Source organism: Oncorhynchus kisutch, linkage group LG20 (assembly GCF_002021735.2).
Source record: "Oncorhynchus kisutch isolate 150728-3 linkage group LG20, Okis_V2, whole genome shotgun sequence".
NCBI classification, from domain to species: Eukaryota; Metazoa; Chordata; class Actinopteri; order Salmoniformes; family Salmonidae; genus Oncorhynchus; species Oncorhynchus kisutch.
In genome coordinates, this window is record NC_034193.2 from 38,667,841 (window position 1) to 38,690,019 (window position 22,179).

At 40.0% G+C, this 22,179-nt stretch overlaps 1 protein-coding gene across 2 annotated transcripts; it reads left to right on the top strand.

Annotated features, from left to right (window-relative positions):
- Window positions 1–242: 242 nt before the first annotated feature.
- LOC109866030 (VIP peptides) lies at window positions 243–14,585 on the top strand. Of its 2 annotated transcripts, XM_020454569.2 has the most exons (9): window positions 243–420; window positions 1,791–1,846; window positions 10,458–10,503; window positions 10,683–10,792; window positions 11,226–11,324; window positions 11,789–11,893; window positions 13,236–13,367; window positions 13,522–13,627; window positions 13,932–14,585. In XM_020454569.2, the coding sequence occupies exons 3-9, from the start codon at window positions 10,498–10,500 to the stop codon at window positions 13,938–13,940; spliced, it is 567 nt and encodes a 188-aa protein (XP_020310158.1). In that variant the 5' UTR covers window positions 243–420; window positions 1,791–1,846; window positions 10,458–10,497; the 3' UTR covers window positions 13,941–14,585. The 2 variants fall into 2 exon arrangements, with proteins under 2 accessions (XP_020310158.1, XP_031655790.1); XM_031799930.1 differs by lacking the exons at window positions 243–420; window positions 1,791–1,846 and having other exon boundaries at window positions 10,366–10,503.
- Window positions 14,586–22,179: the final 7,594 nt, after the last annotated feature.

Genomic DNA, 22,179 nt, shown 5'->3' on the forward strand with positions numbered 1-22,179 from the left:
ATATACTTCAACTGTGTATATATATATATATATATATATATATATATATATATATTAGCCCTATACCTACTATTCTTATTGTTGTTTTCGCTGTTCATAATTGATCACTTGGCAACATGACCTTGTCATTCATGCCTTTAAAGCATATAAAATGAGATGAGATGGAGAGACAGGATTAGTAGCAGCATATTCATATGATTTTGAATTTTCCGGGGAGGAATTTTAAAGAGCACACAGCAGGAAGAATGGAGAGGTTAATGAGACGCAGAGCAGGGAGTCGCTCACCATTATGCCGGTGCCTTACCAGAGAAGGAATTCTTAATTGAACCATGGAAAACCACAGGTGTCAATCCGGCAAATCATAAACCAAGTGGCCACCTCTGTTGCGCTGTGCAGAATATGGAAAATCCAAAGAGATGAGTAAGTAAAAGTCATGTGAAATTAAATCACTGAATGATCAATACACCTTGCATCTCACAACAATGCTTAACACTTTGGAGAAGTCAATGGGTTCTCAAACAGAATTCTCAAGTGAGAGACCACAGTTGACATCCACTATTTGGCCATTTCACTCTTCTAAATGTTTTTAAATAATCATGAAAATCTTAAAATTACTAAAATATGCTGTGATGCCATATTGCTTAAAATAAATATATCAATGAACATTAGATATATGTTGGAGGAAGGAAGACATTTCATCAATAAATGGGGAGATTTAGACTAGGATTAATATACTGTAGCAATTTTACAAAATAGGCTTGAATTACAAACTGACCCAGCATAGCATGCATGCAGCCACCACTTGAAATGAATTAATGAAATCATACAAATAATTTAGGGCTGTTAAAGCTAATGCACGAGTCTAGCGTTATGTGGATCATAGTAAGCACGCAAATCCTTAATCGAACCCATCATGCGCACACCGTCTAGGCTCAGAACTAATTGCACGTTAAGCATCGTTAAAATATCCAAGCTGTGTCCCAAAACTTTCATTACTAAAGTTGCACTTAAGTGCTTGTTATTTATCGACTGCCTCAGACTACTTGTAGAACAGCTAAACTCGTGGTTAGATGCATTTTTTTCCCCCCTACCATATAATTTTATACACAGAAGATATTCGCTAAACATAGAAACATATTTATCAGTCTCTCCGTGACCGCCACAGACAACTTCACAGCCATTAAACTATGTAACTGTTTGAAAGTCGCTATTGGTCTCATGGTGAAATCCCTGAGCGGTTTCCTTCCTCTCAGGCAAGTGAGTTAGGAATCTTTGTATCTTTGTAGTGACTGGGTGTTTTTATACACCATCCAAAGTGTAGTGAATAACTTCACTATGCTCAAAGGGATATTCAATGTCTGCTTTTTTTTGTTACCCATCCGCCGTTCTTTGCGAGGCATTGGAAGACCTCCCTGATCTTTGGTTGAATCTGTGTTTGAAATTCAATGTTCGACTGAGGGACCTTACAGACAATTGTATGTGTGGGGTACAGAGATGAGGTAGTCATTTCGAAAATGATGTTAAACACTATTGTTCCACACAGAGTGAGTCCATGCAACATATTATGTGACTTCTTGAAAGCACATTTTGAATACTGAACTTATTTAGGCTTACCATAGCAAAGGGCTTGAATACTTGTTGACTCATGACACTTCAGCTTTTCTTTATTTGTTAATTTGCAAAAATGTCTAAAAATATAATTCCACTTTGACATTATGGAAATGTAATTGAACCATTCGTGTGTAGGCCAGTGACAAACAAAATGTACATTTCATCCTTTTCTTATTCAGGCTGTAATTCCTTTAAGGATGGCCATTCTGCCAACTGCTATAAGGTACAGAGATGGGTAAGTGTTGGTTACAAATCCTAGAGCAGCATCATAAAGTGTGCCTAGTGAATCCACTGGAGTTGTGAGATTACCTCTTCAGAAGGAATTACCAGACAGGGTAGAATGATGGCTACATAAAGCTCAAAATACTATGGAATGCAGAATGTATCATATCTCGCAAGAAATATGTTGTTTTGGGGGATAATATCAATGCGTAATAAAATGGAAGTAGGTGCACATGATCAAACAATCGATCCTGAGAGTTAAATTTGCTGTTTGGATCTGGTTATGAAACCCTGTGGTTGACAATGATGGACTGTGATAAGTGCAAAGAAGAGACAGGACAGAAGCAGGGACATAAAGAGAAGGGAGTCATTTAACTGTAATTTCCTTTGTGTTTTCTCTCCTCTCTGCATTGCCCTAGCCTGGTTGCACCCTCACCATCAGTTCCAGGAAATGTGGAGATTTGTCTCAGGAGAATAATTACGGCTGAGCCAGAGCTTGCTTAGAGAAGCAATGTGCGCCATGATGGCACAGCATAAAAATATGCCACAACCACCTCCCCATGGCCATGAATCCACCAATAGCTGCTTGATGAACAAATCAAACGTTTTCTGTACTTCAATTACAGTTGAGTTTACATTCATGATTTATTAAAATACACTAGCTTCACCCCACTCTATGGGCACTAAATCAATGGACCTGATTGATTCGATTCAATGCAATTTCATCTTTGTGGACTGCCACCATCACAAAGCACAAATTCATGCTGCTAAAAAGCTATTCGCAACATCCCGTTTATTTAAAATGTTATGATTATGGTGCTCGCTGCCAATTGTGCACGCAAAATGTGCAATATTGAAAAAGTACTTGGTTCCGAAAATGTTTATTGGCAGTGCTGAGCTGTGGCTGAGTGGTAACTCGACAAATATACGATTTCCAACTTTCTCACCATAGAGCGAGGTTCAATCCAACTTTCTCTCCTCTTTAACCGCTGTAGCCCATTGTAATGTATAATCTGTCAAAAAAAAAATGCTTGAAAATATGTAAGAGTGGAATTCCCCTTTAATTTAATAAAACTAATTAAGCTACTCATTTTGAATTTACAGGTGGCACTTTGTGTGACCATAAAAGTCTCTGCGACCGGGTCAGTAAAATCACAGTGGATTAATGATCCCATGATCCCACCTATGACTCCTGAACTGTCTTGAATTGCTTAACTTAAAAAATGATGGCAAAATGTACTAGTCTGCCTTACACAATATAAATATAATTACTATTGTGATGCAAAATTGCCACGGTTTACTATTGTGATTGTCACGACTCCGACCGAAGGACACTCCCCTTCCCGTTCGGGTGGCGGTCGTCGTCGCCGGCCTACTAGCTGCCACTGATTATTTCCTCCCCCTCCTTATGTGTTTATTGAGTGCACCTGTTTTGAGTTAGGTAGTTAGTAGTAAGGCTTTATTAGTCAGCCGGCCCGCAGGGTTCCTTGTGTGGGATTAATTATTGTGACCGTCTGTTTGGTGTACTTGTGTGCACGTCTATGGGTTTTGGGTTTTCCCATTTTGTGGGGTTTTAATGAACAGTTTAAGTCCCCCTGTTTGGGCATTTGTTTGTTCATTACGCCCTGTGTTTTCGTGAGGGTTGGCTTATGTTCGCCGTTTCTCAGTGCATTAAAATAACACTCCCCTGAACTCTCTGCTTCCTGCGCCTGACTCCTCACCCACTACACTCAGACCGTTACAGTGATGAATAATTGCCATGGTCATTTGGAATGTCTGGTCAATGAGCATTATGGATAATGTAACCATTCTACATTTCCTAAATTGGTCTACAAATGCATACATCATATGCATTGTGACAGTATGGTTGCCCGGGATTACAGTCATTCTGACAGAAAATCAATGTGTTGGCAGGTTGTGAGGGTTGGCATTCTGTGGCTTTTAACCTTCTACATCTCCTGGTGGGCACATAACAGATGGCATTTTGCAGGGTGATTCTGCTTATACTGCCATGTCCCTATGAATCAACTCCTGATGTCACTATGAATCAACTTCTGCCATCACACTGTGACAAATTTAGCTTGGCCCTACCATCTAAAACATTCTGTATATCAGATGTGATGGGTGATCTTCAAACCTTTTGGCTTTTCATAGGCAAGGGCCTGGAGTGCTCATATGAGTACAAATGTATTTAAAGTGATAATTAATCCAAATGACAAAATGAAATGTTAAATTACTTACCCTGTAGGCGGTCTATGGACAAGGTATGACGTGGTATTCAATGCTGCACTAGGCAAGCTCAAGTATTTCAAAGGATTTAACTTATATAGTTTGAAACCAGGCCTCACGTACTTCGTGTAATTTGTTATGTAAAGGAAATTATAATAAAAAATAAAAAAGTTTACTTTTTGATAATTCCCTTTGGAACAGTTGGGCAGCATGAACCTGAGATAAACTGTCATGTAAACCAAAGCCTGTCACTTCTCTCCTGGCTGTCAATCATTTGCTAATGTTTAAAAGGTGAGAAAGTCTGACCACCAGTCTAATCTAAACAACTGTTCACCTAAACCAGAGATACAGCAACTGGAGATGTACACCCAAACAGTCATTTGTACATCTGGGAACTCTGTCCACAAAAGGGAAATGTGAAATATAATTGGATTTGCTGTATTGAGTCCTGTAATATGATTGGACCTGATGACTTGTATGCTCTGGGATTCTGTCTTTCTGTAGGATAAATAATTACTGTGCTATGATCCACTTAAATGTAAATCGTGGTACTAAAGCATTGCTGGGAATGCTAATAAATCATATTTAATTAGCTGTTCTGACTAAGACCAAAAACAGGCTGTTTTGTCTTTTTGAACATACACTGAGTGTACAAACCATTAGGAACACCTGCTTTCCATGACAGACTGACCAGTTGAATCCAGGTGAAAGATATGATCCTTTATTGATGTAACTTGTTAAATCCACTTTAATCAGTGTAGATGAAGGGGAGGAGGCAGGTTAAAGAAGGATTTTTAAGCCTTGAGACAACTGAGACATGGATTATGTATGTGTGCCATTCAGAGGATGAATGGGCAAGACAAAAGATTTAAGTGCCTTTGAACGGGGTATGGTAGTAGGTGCAAGGTGCACCGGTTTGAGTGTGTCAAGAACTGCAACGCAGTTCAACAGGAGGAAGGGAAGCAGGGGTAAATTGGTCATCAAAAAGAAAGGAGGACGAAGGCACTCTTCATATAATGAATTAAAATGCCTTTATTTGTATGGCATGTTAAATGGAAAGGGTTTTAAAAATCTGACTCGTTTCGGCTGCATGACCTTCGTCAGGGATTACAAAGAAATGATAATACAATGTCCTCTTTTGAACAGGTTTATCCAATCATCCCTAATTTGAAGAGGGAGTGGTTACAACATTGATTGGACAACACCCTAGTAAGCAATACTACTATACACATTAAAAAGTGAAATACTGTAGATGTGTTATCAATTTTTTTTACCCCAAGCTAGAAGCATCATAACGCCTAGAAAGCTAGTTCTAACCTTAAATGTGACTGGGCAAAGTGCCAGGAATAGGAAAGCAATCTATTCCATAGTACTCTAGAACACAGCAAAAATGGACAACAACAGTCTAAACATAGCTGAGGGCAATAGAGCAAAATGTCCACTAGATGACAGAAAATGGACCTATCACGACCCTACAGAAAAATTGAGAAATCCATATCTTCATTTAAACCAGAGTACTTAGTGTCCTGTAGTTTGTAAATATATCTTCATTTAAACCAGGGTTCTTAGTGGCCTGTAGTTTGTAAATCCATATCTTCATTTAAACCAGAGTACTTAGTGTCCTGTAGTTTGTAAATCCATATCTTCATTTAAACCAGGGTTCTTAGTGGCCTGTAGTTTGTCAATCCATATCTTCATTTAAACCAGGGTACTTAGTGGCCTGTAGTTTGTAAATCCATATCTTCATTTAAACCAGGGTTCTTAGTGGCCTGTAGTTTGTCAATCCATATCTTCATTTAAACCAGGGTACTTAGTGGCCTGTAGTTTGTAAATCCATATCTTCATTTAAACCAGGGTTCTTAGTGGCCTGTAGTTTGTCAATCCATATCTTCATTTAAACCAGGGTACTTAGTGGCCTGTAGTTTGTAAATCCATATCTTCATTTAAACCAGGGTTCTTAGTGGCCTGTAGTTTGTCAATCCAAAAACGTTCCCTTTGGTTTAGCTATTTAAGATGGTCCCCATTTCTAATTGAGGCTGGAACCCGATCAATGCCAATAGCTTGTAGGGAGGCCATGGTGTAAGGACTTGTAGTGCCTTGCCATGGGGTGGTCTTCATTGCCTACCCGCGTGGCGTACTTGTGTTCCGCTAAGCGGTCTTGAAGCCGTCTCTTTTCCCGTCCAATGTAGAACACCTTGCGTTGTGGACATTCCAATCTGTAGATGACATGAGTGGTTTTTACAGTCAATGAAATGCTTGACGTGATACTCCATTTTAGAAACAAAACGCTTTTCCTTTGCAATATTTCTGCACTGGTTGCATTTAAGAGCCCTTTGGTTTGCGGTCAAGACAATTTTTTTTTGAGAGTCAGCAGGAAGATAGCTGTGGACTAATTAGTCATTTAGGGTAGGACATCTCTTAAAGCTTATGACTGGTGGCTCTGGGAAGACTTGGCGTAGTAGCGTATCACTTTCAATGATTCCCGAATTGTTTTGAATGATTCCTTTAATGTTCTCTGCTTCAGTGCTCTATTTTGTAACAAAGTACACTCTCTTGGATGTGTCACGAGGCACTCCTAATCACAACAAGTTCTCTGTCAAGTCGTCCGGCCCTTATACCTGCATCTTTCAGGACCTCAGCACTGTAGCTCCGATTCAATAAGTGATTCTCTACTTCAGCAGATTTGATACTGTAGTCTGATTGCAAATTCTGCGGACTCTTTGGAATTGGCCATATGGAATGTTTTCTTTTAGCCCTTTGGGGTGAAAGCTGTCTGCCCTCAGAATGGTATTCTCATCTGTAGGTTTCCTAAAGGTTGAGGTGTGCAAACAACCTTTATCATCTTTACTGATGTCAAGGTCCAAGAAAATGAATGTTATCCTAGCTGTACTCCATAGTTAGTTTGATGTTAGGGTTAATTCTGTTAAGGTATTGGTGAAGGAAATAAGTTCATCTTCTGAGTCGGACCAGAACAGGCAAACATCATCAATATATTGCGTCCCCACCATATAATCCGGTCAAAGAACTGGTTTTTCGAAGGATCCAAAATGAAGTCATTTTCCCATTTACCCAAGTACAAACCAGCGTAGGAAGGGCTGTAGGAATGCTCCCATGGCACATCCTTTGACTTGTTTATCAATACGGTCCTGTAAGACAAAGATGTTATGATTAAGAGTCCGTTCAGTCAGTGAGACAATGAATTCCGTAGGAGGCATTTCAGTCTCAGGCCGGGTACTCAAGAAATGGTGCATACCTGCCAATCCTTGATCATGTTCAATGGTGGTGTGTAGAGACTCCACATCCATGGTGACTAAAAAAAGAAGCTGTACCTATATTGTTCAATTCCTTCATTTTGTTCAACACGTCTGTGGTGTCTTGAAGATAGGCTGGGAGTGACGTCAGAAAAGGCTTAATGAAGTAATCAATGTACTTAGAGATGGGTTCTGTCAGACTTTCATTACCACTAATGACTGGTCTGCCTGGGGGGTTCTCAAGATTCTTGTGGACTTTTGGAAGAAGATAAAGAGAAGCCATACGCCGGACTGCCATTGAAAATGAATTTGAACTCATTGTCTGAAATGTAGCCATTCTCCTTCGCTTCTGTGAGGATCCCTTTCAATTCAGTTTTTAGGTCCTCTGAAGGGTTGAAGGTAAAAGATTGGTAGAATTCATCATTGTCTAATTGATGGTAGGCTTCTGTCACATATTTGTCTTTACCTGTAGTTTGTCAATCCATATCTTCATTTAAACCAGGGTACTTAGTGGCCTGTAGTTTGTAAATCCATATCTTCATTTAAACCAGGGTTCTTAGTGGCCTGTAGTTTGTCAATCCATATCTTCATTTAAACCAGGGTACTTAGTGGCCTGTAGTTTGTAAATCCATATCTTCATTTAAACCAGGGTTCTTAGTGGCCTGTAGTTTGTCAATCCAAAAACGTTCCCTTTGGTTTAGCTATTTAAGATGGTCCCCATTTCTAATTGAGGCTGGAACCCGATCAATGCCAATAGCTTGTAGGGAGGCCATGGTGTAAGGACTTGTAGTGCCTTGCCATGGGGTGGTCTTCATTGCCTACCCGCGTGGCGTACTTGTGTTCCGCTAAGCGGTCTTGAAGCCGTCTCTTTTCCCGTCCAATGTAGAACACCTTGCGTTGTGGACATTCCAATCTGTAGATGACATGAGTGGTTTTTACAGTCAATGAAATGCTTGACGTGATACTCCATTTTAGAAACAAAACGCTTTTCCTTTGCAATATTTCTGCACTGGTTGCATTTAAGAGCCCTTTGGTTTGCGGTCAAGACAATTTTTTTTTGAGAGTCAGCAGGAAGATAGCTGTGGACTAATTAGTCATTTAGGGTAGGACATCTCTTAAAGCTTATGACTGGTGGCTCTGGGAAGACTTGGCGTAGTAGCGTATCACTTTCAATGATTCCCGAATTGTTTTGAATGATTCCTTTAATGTTCTCTGCTTCAGTGCTCTATTTTGTAACAAAGTACACTCTCTTGGATGTGTCACGAGGCACTCCTAATCACAACAAGTTCTCTGTCAAGTCGTCCGGCCCTTATACCTGCATCTTTCAGGACCTCAGCACTGTAGCTCCGATTCAATAAGTGATTCTCTACTTCAGCAGATTTGATACTGTAGTCTGATTGCAAATTCTGCGGACTCTTTGGAATTGGCCATATGGAATGTTTTCTTTTAGCCCTTTGGGGTGAAAGCTGTCTGCCCTCAGAATGGTATTCTCATCTGTAGGTTTCCTAAAGGTTGAGGTGTGCAAACAACCTTTATCATCTTTACTGATGTCAAGGTCCAAGAAAATGAATGTTATCCTAGCTGTACTCCATAGTTAGTTTGATGTTAGGGTTAATTCTGTTAAGGTATTGGTGAAGGAAATAAGTTCATCTTCTGAGTCGGACCAGAACAGGCAAACATCATCAATATATTGCGTCCCCACCATATAATCCGGTCAAAGAACTGGTTTTTCGAAGGATCCAAAATGAAGTCATTTTCCCATTTACCCAAGTACAAACCAGCGTAGGAAGGGCTGTAGGAATGCTCCCATGGCACATCCTTTGACTTGTTTATCAATACGGTCCTGTAAGACAAAGATGTTATGATTAAGAGTCCGTTCAGTCAGTGAGACAATGAATTCCGTAGGAGGCATTTCAGTCTCAGGCCGGGTACTCAAGAAATGGTGCATACCTGCCAATCCTTGATCATGTTCAATGGTGGTGTGTAGAGACTCCACATCCATGGTGACTAAAAAAAGAAGCTGTACCTATATTGTTCAATTCCTTCATTTTGTTCAACACGTCTGTGGTGTCTTGAAGATAGGCTGGGAGTGACGTCAGAAAAGGCTTAATGAAGTAATCAATGTACTTAGAGATGGGTTCTGTCAGACTTTCATTACCACTAATGACTGGTCTGCCTGGGGGGTTCTCAAGATTCTTGTGGACTTTTGGAAGAAGATAAAGAGAAGCCATACGCCGGACTGCCATTGAAAATGAATTTGAACTCATTGTCTGAAATGTAGCCATTCTCCTTAGCTTCTGTGAGGATCCCTTTCAATTCAGTTTTTAGGTCCTCTGAAGGGTTGAAGGTAAAAGATTGGTAGAATTCATCATTGTCTAATTGATGGTAGGCTTCTGTCACATATTTGTCTTTACTCCACACTACTGTATTGCCAGCTTTATCTGCTTTTTTAACCACAATCCATCCATTTTTGGACAATGATTGAACTGTATCCCTCTCTGTCTGAGTTTCCCGTGTTTATCAAGAATGGTCCACCACCCAAATGACATTCAGCCAACTTGACACAACTGTGGGAAGCATTGGAGTCAACATGGGCCATCATCACTGTGGAATGCTTTCGACACCTTGTAGAATCCATGCACCGACGCAATAGTAAGGTGTTCCTAATGTTTTGTACACTCAGTGCAACAATAAGCCTCCCACTGGGCACAGACAATGTCTATTCCACGTTGGTTCAACATCACTTCATTGAAATTACGTGGGAAGAACGTTGATTCAATCAGTGTGTGCCCAGTGGGCTCCATTATGGAAAATGTTGAAGACAATTAGACAAACAGAATGAATTTTGACAATACTAATATCAGAAGGGCCATCATCATCATATCACATTTAGCCCTGCCTTCTGTAATAATCTGACCTTTTTGGCAGGTGATGTCAGGGCCAACCACAAAGTCCGGACTGTCCGTTCTTAATAAGCCTGTGACGAGCGCATTGGGAATTGTTACGATGACGTATCGTCACTACTGTGATTGCGTTCCATACTTAGAAAGCAAGGGAATAATAGATACAGAGTCAGTGAAAGTTGGTGGTTCATTTTACCAGATCCAAACCACGGCTTGAATAATACAGAAACTTTTCTTTCAGCACCGTGGACAGCAGCCCAGCCGACGCACGGTGATTGTTGATGCATGTGAGTCTATTGCATTGTGCAATATATACAACCTGATTTACTTAAGGAAATACAAGACGGCGTATTTTTATTTCATTTAGTTAAAATGTTAATCTTAACAGTAATGATAGAGTAATTGTCCCAATGGTGACCAAGAAGGAGAAAAATACAATGCTATTATTCTGTCTCTGCATGTGCAGAGCGTTATGGCACAGACGAACAGCTTTCATCGACTTTTTTTGATGGCACTATGCAGTATGCTGTGTACCAGAACCATGAGTCTACCTGCTGTCGCCGCATACTCAGTCAGGTAACGATATTTTATGATTTTTGTTCTGACTTCTGTTTTGAGATACTCTTACTGATAATTTAAAGAAAAGCTGACTTGAAAAGCATCTTGTTACAATCGCTGATAGATACAGACACATTTACTATATGGTTACATGGTTATCATAAACAGGCTATCTGACTGCCGGTACTAAAACCATGTTTAAATGATTCTGGTCTTGCTACATGATTCTGATTGGAAACTGTTGGTGCGTATTAAATATACTGTATGTTAAGATTCATCTCTGCCATCCGAAGAGGACTTTGAAGAAGAAACTCAAAAGAAAAACGTTTTCACATAAAACATTTGGTGAATCCGACTATGTAGCAATTGAGAAATTAAATAATGTCATTGGTCAATTACGTATATTGAATTTGATATGACGATGGACTCACTTATTGCTTCCGTTCTATAGGTCAGGGACTGTTGAGACAGATGGGAAGGGTGACTGGGAGCAGAGTCTGTCAATAAATGACATGGAAACCCTTAAACTTCTCTATGATATAAGTGCAAGGTAATGGTCACATTCACTTAGTTACAAAATGGTTTGTGATGAAATCAGTCCCTCACTTATGTTTCTCAGCACAGAATCGAATGAAATTGGTTCCTCCTATGGATTTTAATGCACTTCTGTCATACAGGTATCTGTTGACATCTGTTTTCTGATGGGCCAAGTCTGTATTACAATAAAAAATCAAATGTGTTGTGTTGTTAGCCAATGATAATAATAAGGCAACATTGACCTCACATCAGGGTCCACCAACATATGAGGCTAAAGTTCTTAGCAGTAAATGTCGAACGTCCTGAAGTGCCCGTCACCAGCAATTAATACTTTGTGACTATGACATTTTGCTGAATAATCTGCTCTTGACATCCTGTCTGCATCAATCAAAAGTTAATTGATGTAACTATTGACACTTAACATAATTTGTCCTGAATCTGATGAATCAGTGACGCATTTTATTAATCTTTTTTTAGACCAACAAGACATGCAGATGGTCTCTTCACAAGTGGCTACAGCAAACTTTTAGGTCAGCTTTCGGCCAAGGACTACCTTGAATCCTTGATTGCAAAGCGAGTCAGGTACAACTTTCATATGGTAACCATAAATTGTGCTCTGAGTGACTCTAATTTATCTTGGTCTATACCTCTATTTCTAACATTCACTATGTAGTCAATCAGTACGGTAAGGTACAAATAGGGACGCCTGGGCAGCTCTAAGGTAGGTTGACCGAAATAAACACCAATGGTGTGAATTGAAGTTTTACAGCTGAGAAGTTCATAGAAGTTTGTCACAACAATGTCGCATTTGCGATCCTGCCAGTTCATCCTGGCGATTGAATCACTCTACCGATGTAATACCACTACAGTTTGTCTTGACTGCCATCGTCAAAAGTTATATCTCACTTATATTGCCACATTTCTCTTATTACTGCAACATGATTTGGATTAAAGAACGTTTACAATGGGGAGTAACTCAATGTTATATTAATGTTGAAGATTCCCTGTTTGTGTTTTTAGCATCCATGCCATGGTTTTTCCAAAAAATGATCTAGTGCTGCCTCAAATCTCCCAGTAGTCAATCAGAAGGGCCTTTGGGGGGAAATTATTCCTGTGGAGTGACCATCGGTTGGTCCTTGTGATCACGCCCAAGTTGCAGTTCCCCTTAAACTGAACAATTTGAGTCCCTTATGGATTGGAATCTCCACGAATATGGCAGAGACCCCTGTGCAGGTCCGTACTGCCCGGTCAGAAGTGGCACCAAACTTCCGCACGGTTGCATATTTTCAGAGAACACATAGAGCCCCGAGTTGATTATCATGACCATATTGCGATTATAATTGAACACACACACACACATGCAAATTTGCCGGTAGAAATGTGTTCAACATTCACTGAAGTTGCTAGGAAGTTTACTACTACAGCTACAGTAAAGTGTAGTAGCAGAACAAATAGACTTGGTGACGAACCAAACCACCAAACCACTAGCTAACTGTTTACACAATTGTAATTCAACAATGCCAGTAGTGTTTTCAATTTGGCTTGAAATATCAGCTGAAAGATGGAACACGTCAGAATGTTGGTTTCGCCACTTGGCATCATTCTGTCAGCTACAGCACAGACCATAATCTGCAGCAAATGCCTGTTAACAGTTCCATCTGAATTATTAGTGCACCCTCCAAGAAATAATTCATAGCCGTTGGTTATTGTCATGCATTACTGAGAAATAATGCACACTCTATAATGCTCTTCAAGTCAATCCGAAACTAGTATTCAATAATGCCATGGTATAAATGTTTCAACAATTCACAAGGTCTTGTATATCATGGTACAACAATATGTAAACCAGTGAACAAGTAAAACTTGATTTGAGCAGATCTTATTGTAATCATTTTTTGTTTTCGAATTATATTTTCATCTGTAGTAATGACCTCATGGAGGACCAGTTTCCAGTAAAACACCACTCAGACGCTGGGTTTTCAGACAACTACAGCCACTACGGAAAACAGATGGCCATCAAGAAATACTTGAAATCAGCGCTGTCAAACAAGAGGAGGTAGGAACCAGGACAGGCCTAGTTTTTTAACATAAAAGACTGGACAATATCATTTAAACAGTGTATAAAGCTTGAATGTATGTCCAATGTCTATTAAAACTCATTTGTTCTCCAAAACAAATTTAATACTGATGGTTTACTTTTTGAATTCTAGCTTGGAGGAACCTACTATTCCAGAATTATCCATTAGGAGCGAGCCTTCCTCACAGCAAACCAATGATGACATCTCAATTCATGAACTCCTCAATAGTCTTTCATTGGTACAGTAGGTCCTGCTTGGATATTAGCATGCTAGTTTCATGTGTTTTTAACTGATGTACAGTACAATGTTTTTATGCTAATTTCTAACAAAACAATTGTGAGTTATTGGTATTTTAAGATACTGTACACTGTATTAGCCTCAGTTGATGTACTTTAAATATTCATTAATTATTAATAACATGATACTCAATTGATGTGGTCCCCAATTTCTCTGTGATTTTTTTCGGACACAAGGGAGACAGGCTGACATCATGCTATTGTGTTTTTATATTATGACGCAACATTTCTGTTCCTTTTTTTCAGACCCTCTAAGGAATATCTTCTAAAGTGAACCAAACGGCAAAGCCAGACAAAATTTACATTTGACCATTATTATATGTCATGTCATTTTTTTTGTTTTAAATCGTTAGTTTGCCTCGCGGTACATTTCATGAAATAGCTGTGTAGCTGAGTGATAATCACAAAACATGTATACATCGTCATGGGAGTATTGCAAACTCAACGCATCCTAAATGATATGACAGTAAAAGCATTATCTTTGGCCAGTACACTGGAGATTTGCAATGTTGTTTAGATGCATTCACCAGTATTATAATATATAGTACATATGCCAAATAATGTGTTACATGCATTACATTTGATTCATGTATCCAGTATTGTGTATTTACTTGTCAGCGTTGCAATGTGTGAAACTACAGACATTCCTAATGCATTGAGATAATAACGGAGATGGCTGTGTTCAGACATTTCAGCACCCAATAGACTTGAGCACAGAAAGAAGTTAAGGAGAGGAGCTTGAAAACATTTTTAGTGAGGATGATACAGACTAAAACTCTTAGTAGGTGGCACTGCTGATTTATTTATTATATGGCAACATCAGAATAGTCTATTGTTATTGAAAGAAAAATAATACTATGGATGTTTGTTTTTGGTGTCAATAAATACTGTCAATATTCACCCCTTTCTGCTTCCTTTGGATTCCCCCCCCCCCCCAAAAAAAAACTGCAACCCCATGGGATTTCCCGGTAATAACAATGTTTAATGTTATTATACCCTGGCTGCATTGAAATCATTTAACTGGCCTGCATGAGGATTTCTGTCCCCACTTGCCACTGGTAACAGGTCTCAGACTAGGAGTGTTGATCTAGCATCAGGTCACCCCTAGGGCCCTGGTTTTTATCATTTGCTCTTATGTGAATTCTGGCGACCAAACAGAACACAAGTGTCAACATGATTATATTCAGAATTTGGTCCAGGGCAAGGCTGGCGGGATAAGTCACCAAAATGGGATTAGTGTGTCACAGCATTCCACTGAATGATTCACATTCCTGGAAGAGGGTCATATATATCACTGAGCAGCACACTGACATTTTGTGATGGTGGGCTGAGATGTGGTGCCCAGGACGTGGTGGTTGGCACAACATGGAGGAGTAAAAGGACCCAGGGTTTGACAACAAGCAGGCTTGGCCTATAGGTAAGTCCATATGAGAGGTGCACTGCATCAATTTAAAAGCATAGATAGTGATTATTTGGGACATCCAGATTTAAAGATCTGTTTGCCACAAGTTTCCCGTTTACACTCTCAGAAATAAAAGGTTAGATTTGTTATTAAAGGGTTACAAACTCTTGTCACTGTATTGGTCAGTGGCAAACCGTGGCTATTGGACCTGTGGGGAAAATAACCTTCCAACACATTGTACTAAACAAAAAATCTAGAAACATAACAAAAAATTAGCATCACTTAATGCACCCAACTGAATCAAACAAGCCTGAGCCACCCCATTGGGCAAAAACTAGTTGAATCAACATTGTTTACACGGCATTTAGAAATATATGTGATGGCGTTGAATCACCGTGGATAACTAATTGGATTTACAAAATTCATCAACATAAGGGCATTTCCTTTTTTTCTCTTTTTTTTCTTTTAACCTAAATCCAATGCAGTGATTTTTTGGGGGATTTCATGTTGAATTCACATTTTTTGACAACTCAACCGAATAGAAATCAAAACTAGACGTTGAACTGACGGGATGCCTAATGCCATCACTATCACACAATCACCAAAAGCGACAACCGTGACCCATCAAAGGATGTGTGTGACAGGCTCATGATGCTGAAAGGATGGCGACCTTAATATTCAGCACACTCCATGTGATGTGGTATACTGTAGGAGAGCCCACTTTTTTGTAAAACATATACTTGGACATCTTCTTGGACATTCATGTACAATTATTACTTCCCATTGCAAACATATTTTTCACCTTCATCACATAAAGTAACCGGTGATCTAAAGTTCAAATGCCACAATGTTTCACACGCATAATCATTTGAAAAGTTCATCTTGAATTGGGCAAAGCTAACAAATTAGGGACAACATCCTCTTCAATAAAACCTGCTGCAGCCGCTGTAAACTAGCCTACAGCTAGCTAGCTAGACCTTGGCAAAACTACTGCTCGCTATTGGCCCACAAGTTTTATTGAAGGCTCGCTGTCAGCCTTAGAGAAGGCAGAAGTTTCCATAAATGCTATCTTGTATCACCCATTCAATGGTGAGAGATTGTTGCACAAGCATTCATTCACATGATACAGATTGTACAAACCAACAACCCGGGTTGCCCAGATTGTGGAGAAAAAAAGTAATGTATTATTTGGGTTCAAACCTATTACAAGTTCCTTTTTAGCTTGTAAAGCACTTTGAACTGCTGCATAAACAAGATAATTATTACTATTGTTATTATTATTACTCCCTAGTAGCAGTGGTATCAGTAGCAGTAACTTAGTTCCATTCCATTACACAGAAGAGTCATTGGACAAAGGTATCTTCTGTAGAGGGCAGTTTTGTTAAGAGCCCTACGCTTGGCCTGAACATTAACACGGATGGCTTGTAGTACGTTTTGAAAGTATAAGGACGTTATCTTTCATATCAGCAAGAAATCATTTTCCAAAAACAAAAGGTTAAATTGATACACACCTTTTATTGGGTTAGGGGTTAGTGTTCCCACACGGCCATATCTCCATGTTAAAGTGCATGTTTACAGAAGACAGACAGAAGATGGAGGGACCACCTGTGCTAATTAACTATCTAGGGTGCTCTGAACACCTGTGTGTAAGGGAAGAAGGCCACCAAAAACGTGTTGTCACTGAAAATACGATTAGCTGTAACTGTGAGAAAGCCTTCTAAAACACTGTACAGTAAGTGTATATTTAGCATTTGTGAAAGATAATATATATATATATATATATATATATATATAAGGGTGTAGATCAGCTTTAATATTGTGGATAGATTGTAGCTTCCTACAATGTAATTCAAATCAAATCAAACTTTATTTGCCACATGCGCCGAATACAACAAGTGTAGACTTTACCGTGAAATTCTTACTTACAAGCCCTTAACCAACAGTGTAGTTGAAGAAGAAGAAAATATTTACCAAGTAGGCTAAAATAAAAAGTAACACAATAAGAAGAACAATAACGAGGCTTTATACAGGAGGCACCGGTACCGAGCCAGCGTGCAGGGGTACAGACTAGTTGAAGTAATCTGTACATGTATGTGGGGGCAAAGTGACTATGCATAGGTAACAAACAAACAGCGTGTAGCAGCAGTGTACAAGAAGGGGAGGGGGTGTCAAGGTAAATTGTCCGGTGCCGAATTTTATGAATTGGAGTGGGTCTAGGGTGTCCTGGAGGATGCTGTTGATGTGAGCCATTACCAGCCTTTCAAAGCACTTCATGGCTACCGACGTGAGTGCCACGGGGCGGTAATTATTTAGGCAGGTTACCTTCATTACCAGGGACTATGGTGGTCTGCTTGAAACATGTAGGTGTTATAGACTCGGTCAGGGAGAGGTTGAAATATCTGTCAAGACACTTGACAGTTGGTCCGCTCATGCTTTGAGTACTTGTCTTGGGAATCCGTCTGGCACAGCGGGTTTGTGAATGTTGACTTGTTTAAAGGTTTTGTTCACATCGGCTACCGAGAGCATTATCACACAGTCATCCAGAACAGCTGGTGCTCTCGTGCATGCTTCAGTGTTGCTTGTCTCAAAGCGAGCATAAAAGGTATTTAGCTCGTCTGGTAGGCTCGCGTCACTGGGCAGCTCGCGTCTGGATTTCCCTTTGTAGTCCATAATAGTTTTCAAGCCCTGCCACATCCAACGAGCGTCAAAGCCGGTGTAGTAGGATTCAATCTTAATCCTGTATTGACACTTTGCTTGTTTGATGGTTCGTCTGAGGGCTAGCGGGATTTCTTGTAAGCGTCCGGATTAGTCTCCCGCTCCTTGAAAGCGGCAGATCTTTTAGCTCAATGCAGATGTTGCCGGTAATCTATGGCTTCTGGTTGGGATATGTACGTACAGTCAATGTGGGGACGACGTCATCGATGCACTTATTGATGAAGCCATTAACTGAGGTGGTGTATTCCTCAATGCAATTGGATGAATCCCGGAACATATTCCAGTCTGTGCTTGCAAAACAGTCCTGTAGTGTAGCATCCGCGTCATCTGACCACTTCCGTATTGAGCGGGTCACTGGTACTTCCTGCTTTAGATTTTGTTTGTAAGCAGGCATCAGGAGAATTAGAAATCTGGTCAGATTTGCCAAATGGAGGGCGGGGGAGAGCTTTATGTGCATCTCTCTGTGTGGAATAAAGGTGGTCAAGGATTTTGCCCCCCTGGTTGACATGCTGGTAAAAATGTGGTAAAACCGATTTAAGCGTGCCTGCATTAAAGTCCCTGGCCACTAGGAGTGCCGCTTCTGGGTGAGCATTTTCTTCTTTGCTTATGGCCTTATAGAGTTGGTTGAGAGCGGTCTTAGTGCCAGCTTTGCTTTGTGGAGGTAAATAGACGGCTACGAATAATACAGATGAGAACTCTCTTGGTAGATAGTGCGGTCGACAGCTTATCATAAGGTACTCTACCTCAGGAGAGTGTCAGGATTCACCTAGCGGTCATGATTTGGGGCTGGACAAATGTTTGATGTAATAGAATAATTGATTATGCTTATGTTATATTAATAGAAGGGGAGGGGTTATAAGACCCCTCCCTCCTTACATTTATAGGGTCCTAGACTACAGATTAACAATATTCATTATATAGTTTTAGAATTGGCCCACAGTTGTTTGCTCTTTCTTTCTCTCTCTTATAAAGAATACCCATCTTATAAATGTGTGACTGAGACAGAACTCTGCAGGGGAGTGTGGGAGATAAGAGACTACTCAGACATTCCACAATAAATCAACTTTGGGGAGGGGACATTTATTGCCTAGCTTTTAGATAAACACTGAAACTCTATGTTTGCACATTTGTGGATGCAGGGTTTTGGTCTCAGGAGAAAAAAGGTAATGACGTAGTCAGTGACATCACTAAGGCGGGACTTCGGTTTAATAAAACAACTTGAGACCTTTTGTTTGATGCAGAACTTACTCAGAAACATGCGTGCTATGTTCCTGTTTGTCAACCTCTGTCTGCAATTGCATTAATAAAGGTTTTTGAATTATTTAATTAAAGATATTGTCATAATGCTAATTGCACCAATGAACCAATGATTGACAAAGGATGTAAGGAACGAACCCTAACAAGAGCAATACCTCGAGACTTCATTAATATTAGACATCACGCAACAGCTGTTAATGACAAAAAGACACCACCCCTCGTCTTACCAGAGGTAGTGTCTCTGTTCTGCATTGAAAATCCCGCCAGCTCTATATTGTCAATTTTTTCAATTAATCCACGTCTCGGTGAAACATAAGATGTTGCAGTTCTTAATGTCCCATTGGTAGGATAATCTTAATATAAGATATAACGATTGCGCGTTAGCAAGAAGAATGGAAGGCATTTGGCGTTTACTCGCTCGCCTGCGGATTCTCAGAAGGAACCCTGATCTGCGTCCCATTTTCCGGCGTATTTTCTTCAGGCAAAAGGCGTGGATCTGGGCCTATTCTAGTGAAAGCAGGATATCCTTCTCGTCGGACTCGTTAAAGGAAAAAGTTTCTTCTAGTCCGCGGTGAGTAATCGCTTTTCGGATGTCCAGAAGTTCTGCATCATTTCCAATATATGTATGTAAATCTATGTATGTAAATATATATATATATATATATATATATATATATATATATATATATATATACATACACATATTGATATATATATACATATACATTGTGAAATGATTTTGATTTATCGCAGGTGAGAATCGATTCACGTTGGCTGTTTTGGCTGCCAGACCCAGTTTACAGCTGAAAAAAACAAATTGATGCAAAATACATCATACCAAAAGTATTTCTGTATTTTGGAAGTTATATACCTGTATCATGAAAACTTGATTGCTGACATGGAAAACATTTGTGGGACTATATCAACAATGGTTTTATGAAACAAATACCAAAAGAGAGTTTTGGGGTGGAATTTTCCTTGAGTGGGGTTTACATCTTGGGCAACGATAGTAGTTGTATTAGTGCATTACTTCATACATGTACCTGTTGTTGGCTTCAAATGAAGTGTCATCAATCAATCGTCTTTTAGTTTAAGCCCTGAAGTGTAATTATTATCACTTCACACAGTACTTATAGGCCTAGATAGGCCTAGATCTATTCAATATTTTAGTGATAACAATTCCCACCAAGTGGGTTAAATTGATTGGCGCGATGCATTGCCTTCACGGGTGGGCACAACGCCTATGGGCACAACGCCACCGTCGCTGGACCAGACAGGACTGGCAAAAAGTGCTGACGACGAGTCGCGGGTTTTGTCTCAACAGGGGTGATGGTTGGATTTGCGTTTATTGTTGAAGGAATGAGCATTACACCGAGGCCTGTACTCTGGAGCGGGTTCGATTTGGAGGTGGAGGGTCCGTCGTGGTCTGGGGCGGTGTGTCACAGCATCATCAGACTGAGCTTGTTGTCATTGCAGGCAATCTCAATGCTGTGCGTTACAGGGAAGACATCCTCCTCTGTCATGTTGTAACCTTCCTGCAGGCTCATCCTGACATGACCCTCCAGCATGACAATGCCACCAGCCATACTACTCGTTCTGTGCGTGATTTCCTACAAGACAGAAACGTCATTGTTCCTCCATGTCCAGCGAAGAGCCCGGATCTCAATCTCATTGAGCACATCTGGGACCTGTTGGATCGGAGGGTGAGGGCCAGGGCCATTCCCCCCAGAAATTTCTGGGAACTTGCAGGTGCCTTGGTGGAAGAGTGGGGTAACATCTCACAGCAAGAACTGGCAAATCTGGTGCAGTCCATGAGGAGGAGATGCACTGCAGTATGGTGGCCACACCAGGTACTGACTGTTTAACATGTGGCAGACAATGTTGGAAGGCTTGTGAACTATATTGCCATTGTATCTGAGTGGAGGAGAGACATTTATGACGAAATGTGAGGTATATAAACCAATGTACATGGTATTATGAGGGGAGCTCTCGGAAAATAAACGCTACTGATTAATTTTGAGACTGGTCTCTGTCCATTTTATGCAAATAAGTATCTTACAAATTCTTAGAAACAGACAGAGTGTTTTAATTGAATTGGTTAATGAACATATAGGAGTTTAATTCCTCTAACATATTGAGCACAGGGCTTTGTGATGGCCTCTCCAATACCTTGACTTTGTTGTCCTTAAGCCATTTTGCCACAACTTTGGAAGTATACTTGGGGTCATTGTCCATTCGGAAGACTCATTTGCGACCAAGCTTTATCTTCCTGACTGATTTCTTGAAATGTTGCTTCAATATATCCACATAATTTTCCTTCCTCGGGAAATCATATTTTTTTGTGAAGTTAGCCAGTCCCTCCTGCAGCAAGCACCCCCACAACATGATGCTGCCACCCCCGTGCTTCACGGTTGAGATGGCGTTCTCCGGCTTGCAAGCATCGCCCTTTTTCCTCCAAACATAACGATGGTCAATATGGCCAAACAGTTCTATTTTTGTTTCATCAGACCAGAAGACATTTCTCCAAAAAGTACGATATTTGTCCCCATGTGCAGTTGCAAACCGTAGTTTGGCTTTTTTATGGCGGTTTTGGAGCAGTGGTTTCTTCCTTGCTGAGCGGCCTTTCAGGTTATGTTGATATAGGACTCGTTTTAAATTATAATAATACATAGCTTTTTAAAATGTTTATTAAGCAGCCATTTTGAGTGCATTTTTAAAGAAAAGCAAAAAAAAATTGTCCATTAAAATAACATCAAATTGATCAGAAATACAGTGTAGACATTGTTAATATTGTAAATGACTATTGCAGCTGGAAGCGGTTGATTTTTTAAAAGGAATATCTACATAGGCATACAGAGGCCCATTATCAGCAACCATCACTCCTGTGTTACAAAAGGCTAATTGATCATTAGAAAACCTTTTTGCGATTGTGCTAGCACAGCTGAAAACTGTTCTTCTGATTAAAGAAGCAATACAACTGGCCTTCTTTAGACTAGTTTAGTATCTGGAGCATCAGCATTTGTGGGTTCGATAACAGGCTCAAGATGGCCAGTAACAAATAACTTTCTTCTGAAACTCGTCAGTCTATTCTTTGTTCTGAGAAATGAAGGATATTTCATG

Bases quoted from the DNA above. Each gene is read 5' to 3' on its own strand.
- LOC109866030 (XM_020454569.2), top strand. The intron at 10,793-11,225 runs GTAACGATATTT...TCCGTTCTATAG, and splicing joins GTCGCCGCATACTCAGTCAG to GTCAGGGACTGTTGAGACAG. The intron at 11,325-11,788 runs GTAATGGTCACA...ATCTTTTTTTAG, and splicing joins CTCTATGATATAAGTGCAAG to ACCAACAAGACATGCAGATG.